Source organism: Scyliorhinus canicula, chromosome 6 (assembly GCF_902713615.1).
Source record: "Scyliorhinus canicula chromosome 6, sScyCan1.1, whole genome shotgun sequence".
Classification (NCBI taxonomy): domain Eukaryota; kingdom Metazoa; phylum Chordata; class Chondrichthyes; order Carcharhiniformes; family Scyliorhinidae; genus Scyliorhinus; species Scyliorhinus canicula.
This window is the reverse complement of record NC_052151.1, coordinates 165,281,473-165,300,674: the sequence shown is the minus strand read 5'-3', so window position 1 is coordinate 165,300,674 and position 19,202 is coordinate 165,281,473. Positions and strand designations below refer to the sequence as shown.

The 19,202-nt window shown below is 42.5% G+C and overlaps 1 protein-coding gene across 1 annotated transcript in view; it reads right to left on the bottom strand.

Annotated features, from left to right (window-relative positions):
• arhgef10 (Rho guanine nucleotide exchange factor (GEF) 10) overlaps positions 1 to 19,202 on the bottom strand; it is a 372,032-nt gene that overhangs the window by 109,930 nt on the left and 242,900 nt on the right. The window contains 4 exon segments of the mRNA XM_038800413.1: positions 4,428 to 4,549; positions 5,248 to 5,348; positions 6,575 to 6,702; positions 12,163 to 12,278. Coding sequence (XP_038656341.1) covers positions 4,428 to 4,549; positions 5,248 to 5,348; positions 6,575 to 6,702; positions 12,163 to 12,278 — 467 coding nt within the window.

Genomic DNA, 19,202 nt, shown 5'->3' with positions numbered 1-19,202 from the left:
CAGAGGGTGAGAGAAATTTTCTGTTGTTGAATGTGTTTGGAAACCCTTTGCTTCCAGGTCAAAGAAAGCACACGACAGTTGCCCATTACCCTCTGACATGTGGTGCTTTCTTTGACTATAAATATAACCTGCACATGACTCGGGCAAGGAAGCAAATTCTTTTGTTAATCAAGGAAGTTTGGGATGTGATACAGGCAAAAAGTTGTATTATTGTAAAACACCATCTAAAACAACAACTGAGGAATACAGTAGTTTGAGCACTAAAGAGCACTAAATATGATTATTACTTGCGCCTCTCTGACAGGACCAGTAGTCTCAGCAGTGCAAAGTCTGTTTTCCATCAACGTTTTAAGCTCCCATTAAGTGCTCAAACTGCTGTTAACCGTGGCAGAGAATCCACCAAGAAAATAAGACTGCAGATGCTGGAAATGTGTAACAAAAACAGGGAATCCTGGAAACACACAGCTTCTGCAGAATGATCACACAGGCTGACATTTCAGTACGAGCCCTTTGGCAGAAGAGCTGCACTTATCAGAAGAACTCAATGAGTTTTAAATCTTCATTTTCAAAATAATTTTTTTAAGCTCGTGGTCGAACATGCTTGGAAACCAACCAACATGCTCTCACTCCCAAGGGAGTGAAATTATTCTTTTGCGGTAACATGACAGTAGGCATTAGTGAATCAGCAGCATGTTCCAGTAACTCTTTCATCGGAGCCAATTCACTACAATCATTCTTCACAAGCAGGGAGCACCAACTATATGCATCCAATCCAAACCATTCAGAGATCCATATAAATGGGAGCATTCTTTTATAGGGTTTGATGTGCGTACCTTTATTCAAGAGAGGAGGAAGACAGAAAGCAGGGAACTACAGACAGATTAGCCAGAGGTCTGTCATAGGGAAACCGCTGGAATGCATTATTAAGGAGGTTGTAGTAGGATACTGAGCGTGGGATTTACCGCACCCCCCACGCCGTGTTTTCTGGCAGTAGAGGTGGCTCGCCGTTGGCCACTGGCGGAAGCTTCCAGTCCTGCCAAAACCTGTGGCATTTTGTGGTGCTCATCCGTCCCGCTGCCGGGGGCAGGTCATCTTCGGCAGGATTGGAAGATCCCAACCCGTAGAAAATCATAGCGGTTAAGGACTCTGAGTCTGTACTCGATGGAGTTTAGAAGGATGAGGGGTCATCTCATTGAAACAAACAGAATACTGTGAGGCCTAGCTAGTGTGAACGTAGAGAGGATGTTTCTACTAGTGGGAAAAACTAGAGCTCGAGGCCACAGCCTCAGGCTGAAGGGACGTTCCTTTAAAACAGAGATGAAGAGGAATTTCTTCAGCCAGAGGGTGGTGAATCTGTGGAACTCATTGCCGCAGGAGGCTGTGGGGGCCAAGTCACTAAGTGTCTTTAAGACAGAGATAGATAGGTTCTTGATTAATACGATGATCGGGATTATGGGGAAAAGGCAGGTGAATGGGGATGAGAAACATATCAGCCATGATTGAATGGCAGAACAGACCAGATGGGCCAAATGGCCTAATTCTGCTCCTGGTCTTATCGTGGGATCAGACAAAGTCACCATAACTAACTTAGAGTTATTTCGGAAGTAATGAGCAATGAAAATAAAGAGGACCTGTGGAAACAGTGTACTTGGATTTACAAAAGACATTTGATAAGGAATTACATCAAAGGTTACTGCGCAACATAAAGGAACGTGGTGCAGGGGTAACCTATAGCATGGATAAAGGATTGGTTAGTTAACAAAAAGCAGAAAGTAGGAATCAATGGCTTTTTTTTCTGGTTGGCAAGTTGGAACAAGTGGAGTGTCGCTGGGTTCAGTGCTGGGACCCCCAACTATTTGCTATCTACATCAAGGATTGGGATGAAAGGACAGAACGTACGGAGGCTAAATTTGCTGACGGCACCAGGATAGATAGAAAAATAAGTTGTCAAGAGTAGAGAGTCTGCAAAGTTATACTGACAGGTTAAATGTGTAAAGATGTGCAGGTTAGGTGCATTGCCCATGCAAAAATGCCCCTTAGTGTCCAGGGATGTACAGATTAGGTTACAGGGAAAGGGCGGGGGAGTGGGACGAGGTAGGGTCCTCTTTCAGAGCGTCGGTGCAGACTCGATGGGCCGAATGGTTTCCTTCTGCACTGCAGGAATTCTATGGTTCAATTCTATGGTTCTAACTGAGTGCAAATATTTGGCAGATGGAGTACAATGTGGAAAAACATGAACTTGTCAATTTTGGCAGGAAGAATAAAAAAGCAGTATACTACTTAAATGGAGAGAGTATGCAGAACTCGGTGGCACAGAGGAATGTGGGTGCCCTGGTATATGAATCAAAAAGTTAGCATGCAGGAAAGCAAGAGGTTAGGAAGGCAAATAAAATGCCGGTGCTCACTGCAAGAGGAACGGAATATGAAAGGTGGGAAGTTTTCTTTCAGCTGTACAGGGCTGTGGGAGACCTGGAATACTGTATACAGTCTCCTAATTTGTAAAAAATATACACAATTATGTTAGAAACAATACAGATTAGACTCATTTTCTGGGGTGAAAGACTTATTTTATGAAGGAGGGTTGAACAGGTTCGGCCTAGAGCCGCTGGAATTTAGAAGAATGAGATCTGACTTTGTTGAAATATGTAAGGTGCTGAGGCATGGGGTGGGAGATACTGGGACGAGTATCTCCATTTGTCGGGAGATGAAAACTAGGGTACATCATAAGAGTGTTCACCTAACAAACATGTCTCCCTTTTAAGGCTGAGGTGAGAATGTTTTCCTCTCAGGGTCATTAGCATATAGAACTCTCTTCCCTGGAGTGCAGTGCAGGCTGGGCTGTTGAATTTATTCAAGACGAAGTTGGACAGATTTTTAATCGACAATGGACTCCAGTGTTATGGGTGGGGGGCAGACAGGAAAGTTGAGTTGAGACTACAACCAGATCAGCCATGATCTTAATGGGCAGCACGGTAGCATTGTGGATAGCACAATCGCTTCACAGCTCCAAGGCCCCAGGTTCGATTCCGGCTTGGGTCACTGTCTGTGCGGAGTCTGCACATCCTCCCAGTGTGTGCGTGGGTTTCCTCCAGGTGCTCCGGTTTCCTCCCACAGTCCAAAGATGTGCAGGTTAGGTGGATTGGCCATGATAAATTTCCCTTAGTGTCCAAAATTGCCCTTAGTGTTGGGTGGGGTTACTGGGTTATGGGGACAGGGTGAAGGTGTTAACCTTGGGTAGGGTGTTCTTTCCAAGAGCCAGGGCAGACTCGATGGGCTGAATGGCCTCCTTCTGCACTGTAAATTCTATCTATGATACTGAATCGTGAGGTAGGCTCAAAGAGCTCAAAGCCCTATGTCCTTGTACATTTTCCCTTGAGGGGCACATGTCATTTACCTAATCGCAGAGAATTTGGGTTCAAGTTGCAAATTGCCACAGCTTAGGGATCACCAGGTTTGTGCAGGGGCCTCTGAAATCTAAGAGCTAAAGGGCTGGATTCTCACGCCCACCGCAACAACGCCATGGGCGAGCCATGTATAATGGAGACTCCATTGCCTCGGGGGGGGGGGGGAATTTCCGGTCACCAAGCGGATGCGCCCGGAGAATCTAGCCCAAAGTCACATAGCTTATCAAAACACATAATTTTAATAATCTTTATTGACACAAGTAGGCTTACATTAACACTGCAATTAAGTTACTGTGAATATCCCCTAGTCGCCACACTCTGGCGCCTGTTCGGGTACACAGAGGGGAATACAGAATGTCCAATTCACCTAACAAACACGTCTTTCGGAACTTGTGGGGGGAAACCGGAGCACCCGTAGGAAACCCACGCAGGCACTGGGAGAACGTGCAGACTGCACACAGAGTCACCCAAGCGGGAATCGAACCTCGGACCCTGGCGCTGTGAAGCAACAGTGCTAACCACTGTGCTAGCGTGCTGCCCTTATTTAACTATTGTCCAATTAAGATTAATTTACTCATTAGAACATCAGCATGCCTGGTTATCTGCAGCCAAGAGGGAAGATTCCCAGTCCTGAGTGACAGGTTGACTCCTCCAGATCCTGGTAATCAGCCAGTTAGGCTGGTCATTTATCAACAGTACCTCGCAATACTGAAAATATGCCTGATGGGGATACCTAAACATGTAATCTCAGAACCCAAGAACCCCAAAGACACTTCATTTGCTGATCAAAACTGTATTGAACTGCATCTAAAAGTAGGCACAGTTAATCCATTAAGCTGGCTACTTACTATGTTCCAGACAGCAAGTCTGGCTTTACCATGGGACTGATCTACCAATAACACTGCACATTTACTATGGGAACACAAAGCTTAGTTTCTCTGAGACATTAAATATTTGTAAATGGGTCTAAAATCCAACCTGGAGTCATATAATCATCATTAAAATACAACTTGCAAATCCCACCTTGAACTCCTGCAGTTTTGACATCATGACAGGCATGTGTCTGACGAGGAGCGGATGCTTTTGCCGCTTTACATGTTTCCCATCATCCTCTGCACAAAACCAGCCCAGCTGGTTTTCATCTCCTATTTCAAGGAAGGGGAAAAGAAGTTGATAAAATTGAAAAGTTATTTATTTGTTTTTACATTCTGAAATCTATTTACAATAGAAACCTCAGAGGCACATCATATCATATGGATATTACATGGATACCAATTAGTCAATGCACATAGAACATAGAACATAGAACAGTACAGCACAGAACAGGCCCTTTGGCCCTCAATGTTGTGCCGAGCCATGATCACCCTACTTAAACCCTATACCCGTAACCCAACAACTCCCCCCTTAACCTTACTTTTTTTTTTATTAGGACACTACGGGCAATTTAGCATGGCCAATCCACCTAACCCGCACATCTTTGGACTGTGGGAGGAAACCGGAGCACCCGGAGGAAACCCACGCACACAGGGGGAGGACGTGCAGACTCCACACAGACAGTGACCCAGCCGGGAATCGAACCTGGGACCCTGGAGCTGTGAAGCATTTATGCTAACCACCATGCTACCCTGCTGCCCCTGAACACATGTTTCATATCAAGAAGAAATTACTTTCTAATCCTGATCTTTCAAAATCAGATCATATCTTTCAGCTATTCCTTGTATGGAAATACTCGTGCCTTAAGGCAAGCAGTTGGGTGTTAAATGTATAGTCAAAAATATTAGCAGATTAAAAAAGCGTCACTTATTTGACTAGCAATGCACATCTTCTGCCAACAGAAACTTACCAAGGGCCAATTTGGCCATCTGTAAACTACTCATCCAGGAGAGTTTGTTTGTGGGTGTAAATGTATTAAAAACTGCTGTGAAGAATGAAGGCCTTCCAGATCTGTAACAAAACAAAATCACACCAGATATTTAAAGTTATTATTTAAAAGTATTTTTAAAATGTTAGAAAGGTTGTTGATTAATAAAGTTCTCGAACATGGTGCCTTAATTTAAATTAGTAGCTTTGACTGCTCTTAGCACTAAAGGATGCATTATATATCACTTACATATGATGTCCAATTGGTAAGGTACAACTGTAAGATGTGCTCTTTGATAAGATACATCTCTTCAACAGATTGAGCTAAATATTACCTTTTGCACCATGGTGTGGCTCGATATCTTTCTGCGATTTGGAACATATATCTTGGTGACATGCATACACTTCACGCATTCTCCCCCCCCCCCCCCCCCCCCCCCCCCCCCCCCCCCCCCGTGTTTGTGTATTATCCCCTTTTAATACCAAGGGCACATCGTATGCCAAACATGCATAACTCATTTCTGTTTAGTAGGCCCATGCTTCTAAATACTTGTCTTCAATGGCAAGAACATTTAAGAGACCAAGCAAAGATTTATATAGACCCTGAAATGGGTCACTCATGATGCATTTTAAATGTTATTATGAATCCTGTGTTCTACAGCTCTTCATGACACTGTGGGTAGCATCATTGCAATTTTTGCAGCTGGTGGTGGAGCATTCTCATTGCCATGCAACAGAACAGAAATAAGAATTGATGTAAAATAAAAACGTACACCGTCCTTGAAGAATTTAAACCTTCATAGTTTTTGTGCACCAGAGCTCCAAATCCATGTCCTTGGACTTCCTCACTTATAATTAAAACAGAAAGTATACTTCACATATATTGGTTTATTGAAGAAACATATTTAATTCATTTTAAGAAATAGGCGGCACTCCAAAAGTAAAAATAAAACGATCAAAAGGACTGTTGTATATGTGTCATGCACCTATACTACCAGCATGCCTAGCCCTCTGAGAAGGCATATGGAAATACCTGGCAATTGGCTTGAGGCCATCTTATCTAATTTCAAACTGAATTTCAAATTGTACAAGTCCTGACAGATATCAACAATTAGCAGGGAAACCCAGTATGAAAATGATTGGTGGAACATGTAAAAAGCAACGAATTTGTGAAGCCAAATGTTAAAAAAGGCTTCTTTCAAAATGACATTGCCGTCTCAAATGATTGACAAACATCTGAAAAATACAGCAACTCCACTCTGCCTTTGGAATCCCTACATGCTCAATATCAGAATATACTCAATACCAACTTGTCTGCTTTTCCAGGCAGCTGCAGTTGGATTCTGCAGCGATCTGCTGCTCTGATTTCTTCTTCTTTTTTAAATATGAGTTTCTGAAGACCGGCAGTCCAATTCTGGCTTACAGTTGGATTTAAATTCTGCAATAAAGAATTGTAACAGTAGGTGACTTCATAAGAGTATTGGCAAAAAGCAGATCCCTAGGCATTAATTAAAATGACTAGTTGAAAGGTACTAACGATGTTATAGAACTTTTTTCACCAAAGCGACGGATGAGCAGCTGGAGAATTGCATGAAATTCCTGTGCCCGTGTGGGAACTTCAGGCCACTTTGTGTGCCTTGGGGACCACATTTGCAGGAAATGTCTCCAGCTGCTTGAGAGCTCAAGCTGAGGATTTCAGTTCCTGAGGGGCAGCTGCAGACAGTGTGGAGCATCAGCAAGGATGCAGGTTTTCTGGATCATAGGTTTAAGGAGGTGGTCACCCCATAGGCAGTAAGCATTCAGGAAAGTAGATGGGTGGCCAGACTGGAAGGGGAAGGAGGTATAGAGATCTTCATAGTGTATGCCATTCAGGGTGATTGACTCTCGCATTAAGTAATAAAGGACACTTTGACATGGCTGTCGGAGTGCGAGGCAGGATGTGAGGGGGTGGGGATTTCTGGAGAATCTATAAGAGCTTAGAGTTGGGGGGGGGGCAGACTACTCCTGTACTTTGAATGATGATACTATTGCCACATGACCCACAAACTTCTCTAATACTGCCAGCTCGAACTCCCACGTGACATCCCCAGTTGCAGATCACTGACATGCACGGACAGAAAGACTGCACCAAGAGAAAATAATTCAGGGAATGCTTACCCGGGAAGTGGGACAAACGCAAAATTATAGGACAGTCCCGGAAACTTGCCAAATGGTTGGTCACCAAGGTGCCACTCTCATTGGACCAATGTAGTGTGGTTGGGGAAGGGTCAAACCAATTTGGCTGGGCTGAGCACCAACAAAAAAAATAGAAAAGAGGAACAAAATGCATAAAGGAGGCAGAGTGCTGGACAGCACTAGAGAAGGAAGTTGTACCATAGTAGTTAGGAGCAGACTAAGAAGGTCTATGGGTTATACAAAGAATGGTTTACAATACATGTATGTAAATGCACAAAGTGTCGTGAATGAGATTCATAGCCATTTGGGTACATGATGTCGTGCACAAAATGAAAACGTGGTTGAAACAGGAGGACGGAGTGTATGATATTCAGGTGTTCAGGAAAAAACAGGGAAGGAGAAAAGTGTTGAGGTGGCAGGACTGATTAGGGAAAACATTGTAGGGTTGGAAAGAGAAAATATCCTTGAGGGGGCAAAGAAAGATTTGATTAGCATTGAGAAGTAAAAATAGTGCAATCACAATTTTAAGAATCTTACAAAGACCTCCAAATAGTGAGAGATAGAGGAGAAAATTTGTCTGAGAAATCACAGAAATGTGCAATAACTGTAGTGTGGTGATAATAGGAGCTTTAATGTGATCCCAATCAATATTTGAGTAATTAAGTGTACAGAATAAGGATGTCTGAAATGTATTCAGGAGAAGTTACATGAACAGTATGGTCTTGACCCTACTAGGAAAGAGGCATTGCTGGGAATGAGATTGACCAAATGGACCAAACATCAGTGGAGAAACATCTGAGTCACTTACTCATGGATCATAAGGTTTTGGTGAGCAATGGAAAAAGAACAAGGGACTTCTAAACTGGAAGAGGGCTAACAACAGTGGAATGAAAGGGGACCTAGCTGAGGCAAAACTGATCCAAAAATGGTTAGGAAAGGCTTCAATGAAACAATGGATGATCTTTAAGGGGGATTGTTTCCGATACAGTCTAGGCATATTCTAGGGGTGGGGGGGACTAACTAGCAGTTAGCCAAGACCATGGCTAATCTGGTTGTCACCTCAATACTACTATCCCACCCTCCCCTGAGACCTCCAATTTCTTTGTTAACAATAGAATGGCAGTCAACATAAAAGGCAAACCTCAAAAAAAAATTTACAAGCATGAAAATTGTAAGGAGGCAGCAAGAGAGGGTCTATCAAGGGGAAAGCGGTTGACATACTTTGAGGGAGAAGAACAAGGCTAAAATATTTAATGAAGACCTGAATTAACTGCTTACTGAGGAACAGAGCCCTGACAAAATATTGCTAGAAACGGAGGCGGTGGTGGTAATGGATAAGGCGAATATTACTGGTACGAACATACTGGAAAGGTTGGCTATGCTTAGAGTGGACCCTGATCCAGATGGGTCACATCCCTGGTTGCTGAAGGAAATGGGGTGGTGATACCTTACATAGAAAAATGGCATAACGGCAGAAAACAGGAGGTAGGGGTAAATTGTGTTTCAGACTAGAGGATGGTAGACAGTGGTATTTTCCCCCCAAATTTTAGTGCTAACACCACTGTTTTTTGATATATATATATATATAAATTACTTGGAAATTCAATTGCAGATTAAAATTCCAAAATGTGCCAACAATACAAAACTTTGAGGAGTACCAAATAGTACAGATGATCCTAATGAACTGCAGTGGGACATGGATAAGTTAACGGATGCATAGGCAATGCATTTTAGCAGCTGGAATAAGCAGAGGTTAAATAGACTAAATGGCAGAGATCAAAAGTGGGAGCAGGCACAAAGAGCTTATGGGTTCATATGTACATTTCTTTGGAGGTGGCAAGACATATTGAAAGAGTGGTGAGCAAAGTATATGGGATTTTGGGCTTCAAAGATAGAGGCATTGAGTACAAAATCAGAAAAGTTATGCTGAACCTGTATAAAGCTCTAGTTAGGCCACAACTAGAATACTGCATCCATTTCTGGTCACCATACTTTAGGAAGAATGTGAGGGTCCATGAGAGGCTGCAGACGAGATTCACCAGCATAGTCCCCAGGATGAGGGACTTCAGCAATGAGGTTTGGTTGGAAAAGGTCCGATTGTTCCTCTTGGAGCAAAGTACATTGTGGTGGGATTTGATAGAGATGTACAAGATTATGATAGGTTTAGATCAGATAGACTAAGGAAAACTGTTCCCACTAGTTAATTGCACAAGGTCTGCGGAACATATTTAAGGTTTGGGGCAAGAGATGCAAGGACAATGTGAGGAAGACCATCTTAACGTAGTGAGTGATAATGAGCTGGAACTCGCTTCCTGTAAGTGTGGCGGAAGCAGAGACAATGGGCAGAATTCAGTTCCAGTGCTGGGGGTTCTGCCCCCCCCCCCCCCCCCCCCCCTCCCCCCCCCCCCCCTCCCCCCGGGAACCGGTGGGGGACCAGTGTTGCTTCAGTCCAGGCGGCCCAACATCAGTTAGATTTATTGTCACCTGTACCAAGGTACAGTGAAAAGTATTGTTCTGTGTACAGTCCAGGCTCTACGCATGAAAACATAGAAAATACGATAAATATATAGTGTAAATACATAAACACAGATATCGGGAGAAGCATACGGAACATAGTGCAACAACTGTAGAGAAGATGCGTAGAAAGATCAGTCCATAGGAGGACCATTCAGGAATCCGGTACCAGGGGTAAGAAGCTGTTTTTGAATCTACTGGTGCTTGTTTTCAAACTTTTATATCTTTTACCCGATGAAAGAGGTTGGAAGAGAGAATAACCCGATGGTAGTGGTCTTTGATTATGCTGCCCGCTTTCCCAAGGCAGCGGGAGGTGTAGGCAAAGTCAATGGATGGGAGGCGGGTTTGCGTGATGAGCTGGGCTGTGTTCATGACTCTGTAGTTTCTTACAGTGTTGGGCCGAGCACTTGCCATACTGTGATGCAGCCAGGTAGGCTGTTTCTATGGTACATCTATAAAAATTGGTAAGAGTCACTGTGGACATGCCGAATTTCCTTAATTTCCTGAGGAAGTATAGGCTCTGTTGGGCTTTCTTGGTCGTAGCGTCAAAGTGGGTGGACCAGGCTGTTGGTGATGTTTACACCTCGGAATTTGAAGCTGTCAACTACCTCCACCTCGGCACCATTGATGGATCAGGCATTTAGCTGGCAACGTTGGGCCTCCCAAGTGATCAATACACCAGTAAGGTGCAAAATCCTCCGTCAGGGGCTTCTGGCTATTCAGAGGTCAGCAGCTCTCCATTGCCGGCGGTGCCGCCAGGAGCTGTGGTTGTTGCCATGCGGCCTTCAAAATGGATTGTCCTTGGGGCCCCAAGATTGTGGTAGGAGGGGGTCACCAGTGAGTGGTGGGGCACAGGCAGGGTGTGGCTATCAGCGATTCCCCCAGTTCCCAATACTGAGTCCCTTGATGGGGCACCAAGTGCTTGTCGGCAAGAGACCCCCGGCTGGTCACTGGCAAACCTAACAGGGTCTGTTGGATGGCTTTCGGGAGTCACTGAAGTCCGGTGCAAGCCCATTAAATCCCTAAGCCACTACTGAATTCTGGTAGGTTCAGGGATAATTGTCTTTAAGTGACTCACTGATGAGTCTAATTGACATCCCCCCTCCAGAGGGCAGGATTTCCATGTCTGGCCTTTCTGCGACCTACCATATTATAGACACTTTTCCTGACATTGGGAATCGGACATGCGTTCTCCCCTCCAAATCTTGCAGCCCACCCCGCCATCATACCCACTCCATCTGGCCCAATTAAATTCCATCCAATGACTGATTTCAAAAGAGAGAAGAAACTGGCCAACATTAGGAAACTTTTGTTTTAAACACAGTGAGTTATTGTGATTTGGAATGTACTCACTGCCTTTTAAGAGTGATTTGGATAAATACTTGGATGGGAAAAGTTTGCAGGGTGGGTGCAGAGGAGTGGAAAAAATTGGATAGCTCCTTCAAAGGGCTGATACAGGCACATTTGGCTGAATGGGTTCCTTCTGCACTGCACGGTTCAACGCTATCTCCATGGTCATTTTCCTGGTTACTTCATCTGACATATAAATTACATTAACCGGTCCATTGCTCTAAATTTACAATTCTCTACTATTCTATCAGGCCAGCATCTGATAGCCTCGAGCATTTATCAATTCCTAAGAATGTTAACTAGATAGCCATTCAATTCTTTATTCATATCTTTGAGGAATTTAGGATGCATTCCATCTGGTCCTAATTTGCTGAAGTCTATACATTTAGATCTCAGGAAAGTCATGTTTACAGATATAAAAAGACAGATATACCAGCCAAAAAGACTGCATTTGAAATTTTCACTCTGCAACACACATGCAAACGATTAGATTAAAACAATCTGCCACTTCACGATTCCTCGTTTCCTGCACATACTTTCACTAAATGGAAGTCACTCTGACTTTTGCAATAGTGTGAAATGGTCAGTATCGGTGTAGGTCTGTTGTAGACCTCCTGATATTCAATTGTACTGAAATCAAGGGAAATGAAAAGTTGATAGAGCTGAACCAACATGACCCATTTTATACAACTGACCAAAGTCAAAATTATCCACGTATCTCTCAAAGGACTTTAATGGCCATTATTAATCCAGTCACTCATTATGAATCAACGTCTCTTGCGAAAATATCTATCGGATGTTTTTAATTATTGGCAATAACATGCATCATTAAACATAAAATAGTAAATTTTTACCATACCTGATAATTTCCTTTAAGTGTACCAACAAGCTGTGTAATCTGGCCAACCACACTTAAATCATGCATTAGATTTTGTAAATCCTGGTACAACTGGCCTGGCCCCATATACAGCTTATCTGGAAAAATGAATTTAAAATATATAAGCAGCAGGTTAATAGAACAAAGAAACACTTCCATGAATGAAGTGGAGCAAGGTGCTGCATAATTGTTGCAGTAGCCTGAACGCCGGGTGATTAAAGTCACAACGAATCAGAATAATTGAAATTTTGAGGACTGCGATTCTGCCGAATAAAAACTAAAGGATGCCGCCAGCGGAAAAACTGGTGCGTTTCCCGCTGACACTGGCAACAATGCCGAGATGCTATTCAATGGCACTTTGAAGCTTTTTTTGGTGAGGGGCATGTTTTGCGTGATCCTCAAGAGCGGCAGGGTCTAAACTCATTGACAGGCCCCGTTCCCCCGAGATCGGGGTACCATTTTTAAAATGTACTCCGATCTCAGAATATTATTGCAGCCCCCTCACATCTCTACACTTTACTTCAGGGTGCCCTGGGGGGTCCTTCTGGGAAGGTGGGGGTTCGGTGGGGGGGGGGGGGGGGGGGAGGGGTGGCTTGGGCTGGGCCGGAGGGAATCATGTTGGGGGTCTTACCTGGGATGGGGACCGTGTGGCAGGTCTTCCCTCTCTACCATGGAAAATCGTCAACCTGTCTTTCAGCATGTGTTGTGGTTAAAAGTCTTCCCTTTGTAGCATTGGACCCTTTTTATCTCTCTTCAGGTATGTCAAGTTCAAAGATTTGTCAGATGACGACAAAAGTCTTTCCCTTGCTTTGTTGAAAATCTTTCAAGTGTGTTTTTCACAGTCACTTTCATTCCCCTTTAACTGTTTCAAGCCTCTGGGCATGCTGAGAACCCTAAAAGCTTTGGACTGTATTGTTTACATTCAATTCTACAGTTCATTACCTTTTACAAGCCTCTTGATTGTCAGGTCCAGCTTATTTCAAAGGAGAGATGAGATTTGCTTGTTTTTATAGCTCTTTATGGTCTTTTATCTCTGAAATGCTTCCTCTTTTAAGCAGGTGTTCTCTCTAACCAGTTATTCTTTTTTAAAAGGCTGTCTCTTTATTCTGAAGATTTTCCTCGAAAGACCCGGTGCGGGGTAGTAATCAGATGGAGAATCCGGACCTCCCCCGCTCCCCCCACCCCGTGTTTGTCTACCTTTACAAAGAAGATCAGCAATAGCAACACAAGGACATTCAATATCTCCAGATTGCTTGTGTTCCAAAAAGTAGTGAGACGTTGATGACATCTGTGTGGCCGCCTGAACCCCAAGACACAATGTTACAGCCTACACAATAAAAGGGGTTCTATTCGATCAATGTACAGTTAACTAGTGATCATGGTCACTGACACCGCAAACACAACACTTTCATTTTGTTCAATCTTACACGCAAGGTTTAGCTGAAGGCGAAAAAAACAGAAGATTATTCCTCAGAAAGTTATCTTCTTTTTCCCAAGCTACCGGCACACTTGTAGTAGAAACAGGCAAACCCGTAGCCCTCAAATGCAAGTTATTTACATGGATAAATGGGATTTCCCACCAAAATTACAGTAGTGGAGCCGGAGAAGCCCTGAGGGAATTCTTGGCTCACGACTTCCTTTTCATTGGTGCAGGGATATGAGCGGACAATCCTGAACCGACGATGCAGAGGAAAAAATACAACTTTGAGATAGAGGCACTTCTTTATGTAGGAAGTGAGAGGAAAGTCACAGGGCTATATTGCCGAATCAATTATGCTTCATAAATTTCAAAGGGGTATTCATTCCACAATGTTTCCTGATGAAATGAAATGAAAATGAAAATGAAATTAAAATTGCTTATTGTCATGATTAGGCTTCAATGAAGTTACTGTGAAAAGCCCCTAGTCGCCACATTCCGGCGCCTGTCCGGGGAGGCTGATACGGGAATCGAACCGTGCTGCTGGCCTGCTTGAAAAGTCAGCGATTTAGCTCAGTGAGCTAAACCAGGTAATCTGGGTTTATTCTATTCTATTGGCATGTTGAGGCTGCAATAATGGGGTTTTGAACATCCCATCAGTGTGTCAGCCCCATCAGTTGTTTCTGTTCACCTTTTGCTCACTGGGATGCATCTCAGGCACCAACGGCTTCATCAGCAAAATAAATATCTCCTATCATAAATTTATGGTCTTTGGTTCTGCTTATCTCATCTTGTGGAGTTTTATTTATTATTCAGATAATAACCACCCTCCAGATGAATTGCTTGCATTGTGCTTCATCATCTGCTTCTTGCTGACTCCCTACATAGCCATGAAAAGACAATCTTTTTCAATAACATGAAAACTGCTTATGTCAAGCAAACCGGTAACTCTCATGATCAATAATCTCTTCATTATATCCAGTTTATATGGGGTGATGGGAAATCATCCTGGGGCAATCTCTGTATACTTTTCATTAAAAGCAGCTGGAACGTCCTTGAATAATTTATTGATATGTACATTTTTAAAAATGCTGTTCGAGTATGTGCGCAATTCCTGCAAACATAGCCCAGATGTTTTGGCCAGCAGTGAAATAAAGGAACTCACTGCTGTCCTAAAATAAAACTACCTATAAAGATTGAGCGAGGTTGGTGTGTGGATTTTTCCCTTTCCTAATGTAAAATTTATTCTGACAGTAGGCTATGGGGGATCGCCGGTGTCCAGCTACAGTACATTCAACAAGCAGGCTAAACAGCCAATCATATTGAAGAATTCTCACAGCCTGCAAACCAGGAAGTAAAATAATCATTCACTTTTTGAACATTTAACAGAAAATAAAATTAGGATTGGCACATAGACATGGGATTAATGCAGGAAAAAAACAAAAGCTTTGTTTTAAACATCGATGAAATTTTTATCAATTTGACATACTTCAAACATAAAATTAGTTTTCCAGGGCCAGAGCAATAATTTAGTACACAAAAACAGGACTGGATTTCATGGCCCCCAGCCAATGTGTATGAAAGTGGATGTACATCATAAAATAAAGCATGTGGCCTTCCCAAAGCACCCACCCCTGGCCAACTCCTATGGTATGATGAGCGGGGAAGGCATCAGGCAGTCAGCCTGCCAAACCTTGGGCCTACTGAAGCCCTTAAGTCACTAATAATGGCCACCTTGTGGCTTCTTTCTGCATCTACTGCTATATTACCCACGGCAGAGGAAAGTGGAGGCTAGGTCAGTAACCCGGCAGCTTTCACTGAGCGGGCTATTGTCGGGCAGGAAGGGAAGGTGGGGGGGGGGGGAGGGACTATCTTTTGGAGGTACTAACTGAGCCCACTGGAGACCCCCCATCCCCCTTTAACTATGTTTTCCCGCCTTTTAATCCGCCACATCTCAAAGGGGAGAGCAGTCTTGGACTGTGGTAACATTTTTTTATTTTTGAAAGAATGTGAGAGGTGTAGAAGAGATTTATCAGATTGGTTCCAGGGATGGAGGATTTTAGTTCCAAGGTTAAGTTGTAAAAGCTGGTATTGATTCCTTGGAGCAAAGGAGATCGAGGGGAGATTTTATAGAAGTGTACAAAGTTATGAAAAGGTTTGGATAAAGTAGACAAGGAATAACTGTTCCCAATAGCTGATAGTATAGGTACGGGGTGGGGTGTCACAGATTTAAACTCAAAAGAAAATTGGATGGGTACTTGAAGGAAGTAAACCTACAGTGCGACTGGGATTGAATGAGGTGGGGGTGGGGAGTGGGCCTGACTGGATTGCTCCAAGGAGAACTGGCATGGCATAATGGGCCGAAGGACCTGCTTTTGCGCTATAAATTATTAATAGACAAACACCAGATGTCATTTTCACAATTGTAAGGAAAATGTTGTCAGTTCTGTTATCGGTACAACCGCAAAATGCAGGCCATGGATCACTTCGAACAATTTAAAGTTTGCACGTCACAGCAAGTGAGAAAATTAAAAACCTGCATAATAAAAGGTTTTAAATGTGAATCAAAACTCATGTGCCATTTTAGAAGTGATGCACAACTGGATTGGAGAAGAAAAATCCCTTGCTGCTTGGCAATTTCACAGGAACGCACATCCCTCCAGATATTACAACTATACGAGTTCCATGTTTGAATGAGAATGTCAAATTGTGGGGTGCAATTCAGCCTAACTGCAGCTTTCAAAATCTCCTTGAGTTTTGAAGGAAGTTGCATTGCAAAATTGCAGACAAAAGAAGTCCAACATCTTAATGAGTTAAATGAGCCTTTGTTTGAATGTTCTTTTTCTTACTGCATGCAAGCGTTATTACTTCCCCATTTCACAGACAACTGTGTCTGACTGAAAGTGGCAGAAACTTTTAACATCTGACAAGACTTTAATGAACAGAATTAAACTGATTTAATTCTCAGTTCAGCCCTATAATGAAAAACTTTGTCAGACCACAACAGAAATACATGTTCCAAACAAAATCATGGAAATGGCTTGCCCCTTTAATTTAGACAATTACGCTTTAACCTAGTCAAATATTAAATGCAGAGTCTAAACTTTCAGTGCCCAGACACATGTATGTGGATGTGCCTTGCTTGCTAATTGAAAGCATGTACAAAGTAACTATTGTTACGCTTGTAATCCTGTCTACTATAAAAGGACAATGTTTGGTGTGAGCAAACATTACCAAATCAGAATCCCAAAAAGCACCTTTATCAAAGGGTTCCTTCACCGAATGCAAACAAGATGTGCTTTTTTTTGAGATTTAGAACCATTGTGGCAGTAGTGAAAAACCGTAGGTAGTTTCTCAAATATTTGCCAGGTTATTTTCAATGTAGCAAACATCAGCTTCAATGCCAAGAAGGAGAATTTCCTGCAGCAAGCACAGATATTCCAATTATAATCTTAGCTGGTTTGTATAAAATGCTGCAAATTTAAAAAAACAAACTAATTAAAATATATAAATCCGAAATATTTTATGCAGTGCTTTGAAACTATTTGGAGAACACCAAACAAATAAGTCCCTACAATTTCCAACAATCCCTTAACTCTAGTTTTTAATACTCGATTCATAATCACGGGGGCTATTCTCTAATATGGAGCCCAAATGTTTTGCTGATAAAACAAGTTTAATAATTTGTTCCAAACAATTAAGGGCTTTGCTCGCCACTATTTAGTCTGAATACAAATAAAACTCTTCTTTACCATCACTTTGAATTAGTGACCAACTAATGAAAAAAAGAAATGTTAAATATGTGTCCAAGCTAAAAGGCACCCGGCAGCACTTTGGAAATACTAACAAGTAAATCACATATTATGTCATTGTCTCCAAATTAAAATCAGAACAATCTTCATTTGAGGTTTTTTTCAAAATAAATGCTGCATAAATATTTTCTGTGAATTGACATGGAGCTTCGTCTCCACACAATCATTGCAGTCAGAATTCATGACAGGGGTATGAAGATCACAAAGTAAAACCTGTAAATTATGGATACAATAACGACTAGCATCAGCTGTCCTTTCTTCGCAGGTGCTTTTATTGATACATGGTTTTTGAATGTCCCACAGGCATCTTTTCACAACCAGCTGAGATTACAATCTGCATCTAATGATCTGTAACAATGCTCAGAATCACCCTCCCACACACCAGTTTTCAGTTCTGCTCACTTAATAATCTGCCAGTCTAAATTCATGCTTCGTTGTTAACCATTCCAATGCATACAAGGGAGCAGAATGTAACTTCAGTAATGAACCCAGTTTCCCTGTTCTGTTTACCAGCATGATGGTAGACACGGGCCAAAGAACAGAGGGGGAATTTAGATTTAGATTTATTGCGACCTGTACCGAGGGACAGGGAAAAGTAATGTTCTGTGTACAGTCTAGACAGATCGTTCCATACATGAAAAAACATAGGACATACAATAAAAACACAATGTAAATACATAAACATAGGCATCGGGTGAAGCATATGGAGTACAGTGCTACATAGTAGAGAAGATGTGTGGAGAGATCAGTTCAGTCCATGAGAGTCCGGTAATAGTGGGGGAGGAGTTGTTTTTGAATCTGTTAACATTATCTCCTATAACTTTGCCATTAGACAGGAATTGGCAAGTATTGATGCAGATTACCAGGCATAGGAAGGTGTCATCGGGAAAAAGCTGGGTCTCCTCTTGCTGAAGATATGTGCTCTGCATGAGTTCTTAATCACCAACCAAGTGTTATGGGCCAGGGTTTAGAGAACCCTAAAGTGTATCATGGAGTTCACCTGACCCACAACTTTTAATAGATTGTGGTCATGGGGAGCACAAGGGCCGACTTTAGATCTCCGTTGCATCACAGCTGTAAAGTACTTTAAAAATAAAACCATGTGTACTTTGTAAACCCATAGTAAACCTCTTGACAGCTATCAACACCAATAATCCCCATAGATACAATATTCTATAAGCAACCCTTCATAACTTTCCTAACATCATCCATATATTATACCCATTTTACAGAAAGACATCAGGTTTAAATTCTCCACAGAAACAGGTATTACTTTGAAAGCCTCAAATGAGCTGAAGACAGTCTGTAGTTTGTAGAGAGAGATCATTATACAGCTGCTTGCTTTGCCTGCAGCTATTCAGCTCTGAAAACGAAATTAAAACACACTGTACCTGCCTGCTCAAAAACAAAAGTTACGCAGACAGACAAGCCAGGCTCCACCCACACTCTGACATCACTGCAGCTGTTTGATAAACACCCATTTCTTAAAGGTACATTCACTACAGCTATTTGATAAACACCCAGTTCTTAAAGGTACTCTCACATGACACAAGTTTCTCACCTCCCCAATTGTTACAAAATGCCTCATGGTTGTGGCAACTTCGGTTTGTGTTATGTTAAGCTCTGTGGAGAGGTTGGTGGTGGGGGGCATTTGTGAAGGATACATTTTTCCTTCCACTGCAATTATATCTGTGGCAGGAAGGCTGCTAATTGAAGCTTTAAGTGGGCAATTAATGACTAATTAAGGGGGTTATAACCCACATGGGTCTTAGGGGGTAGGGATGATCAACTAT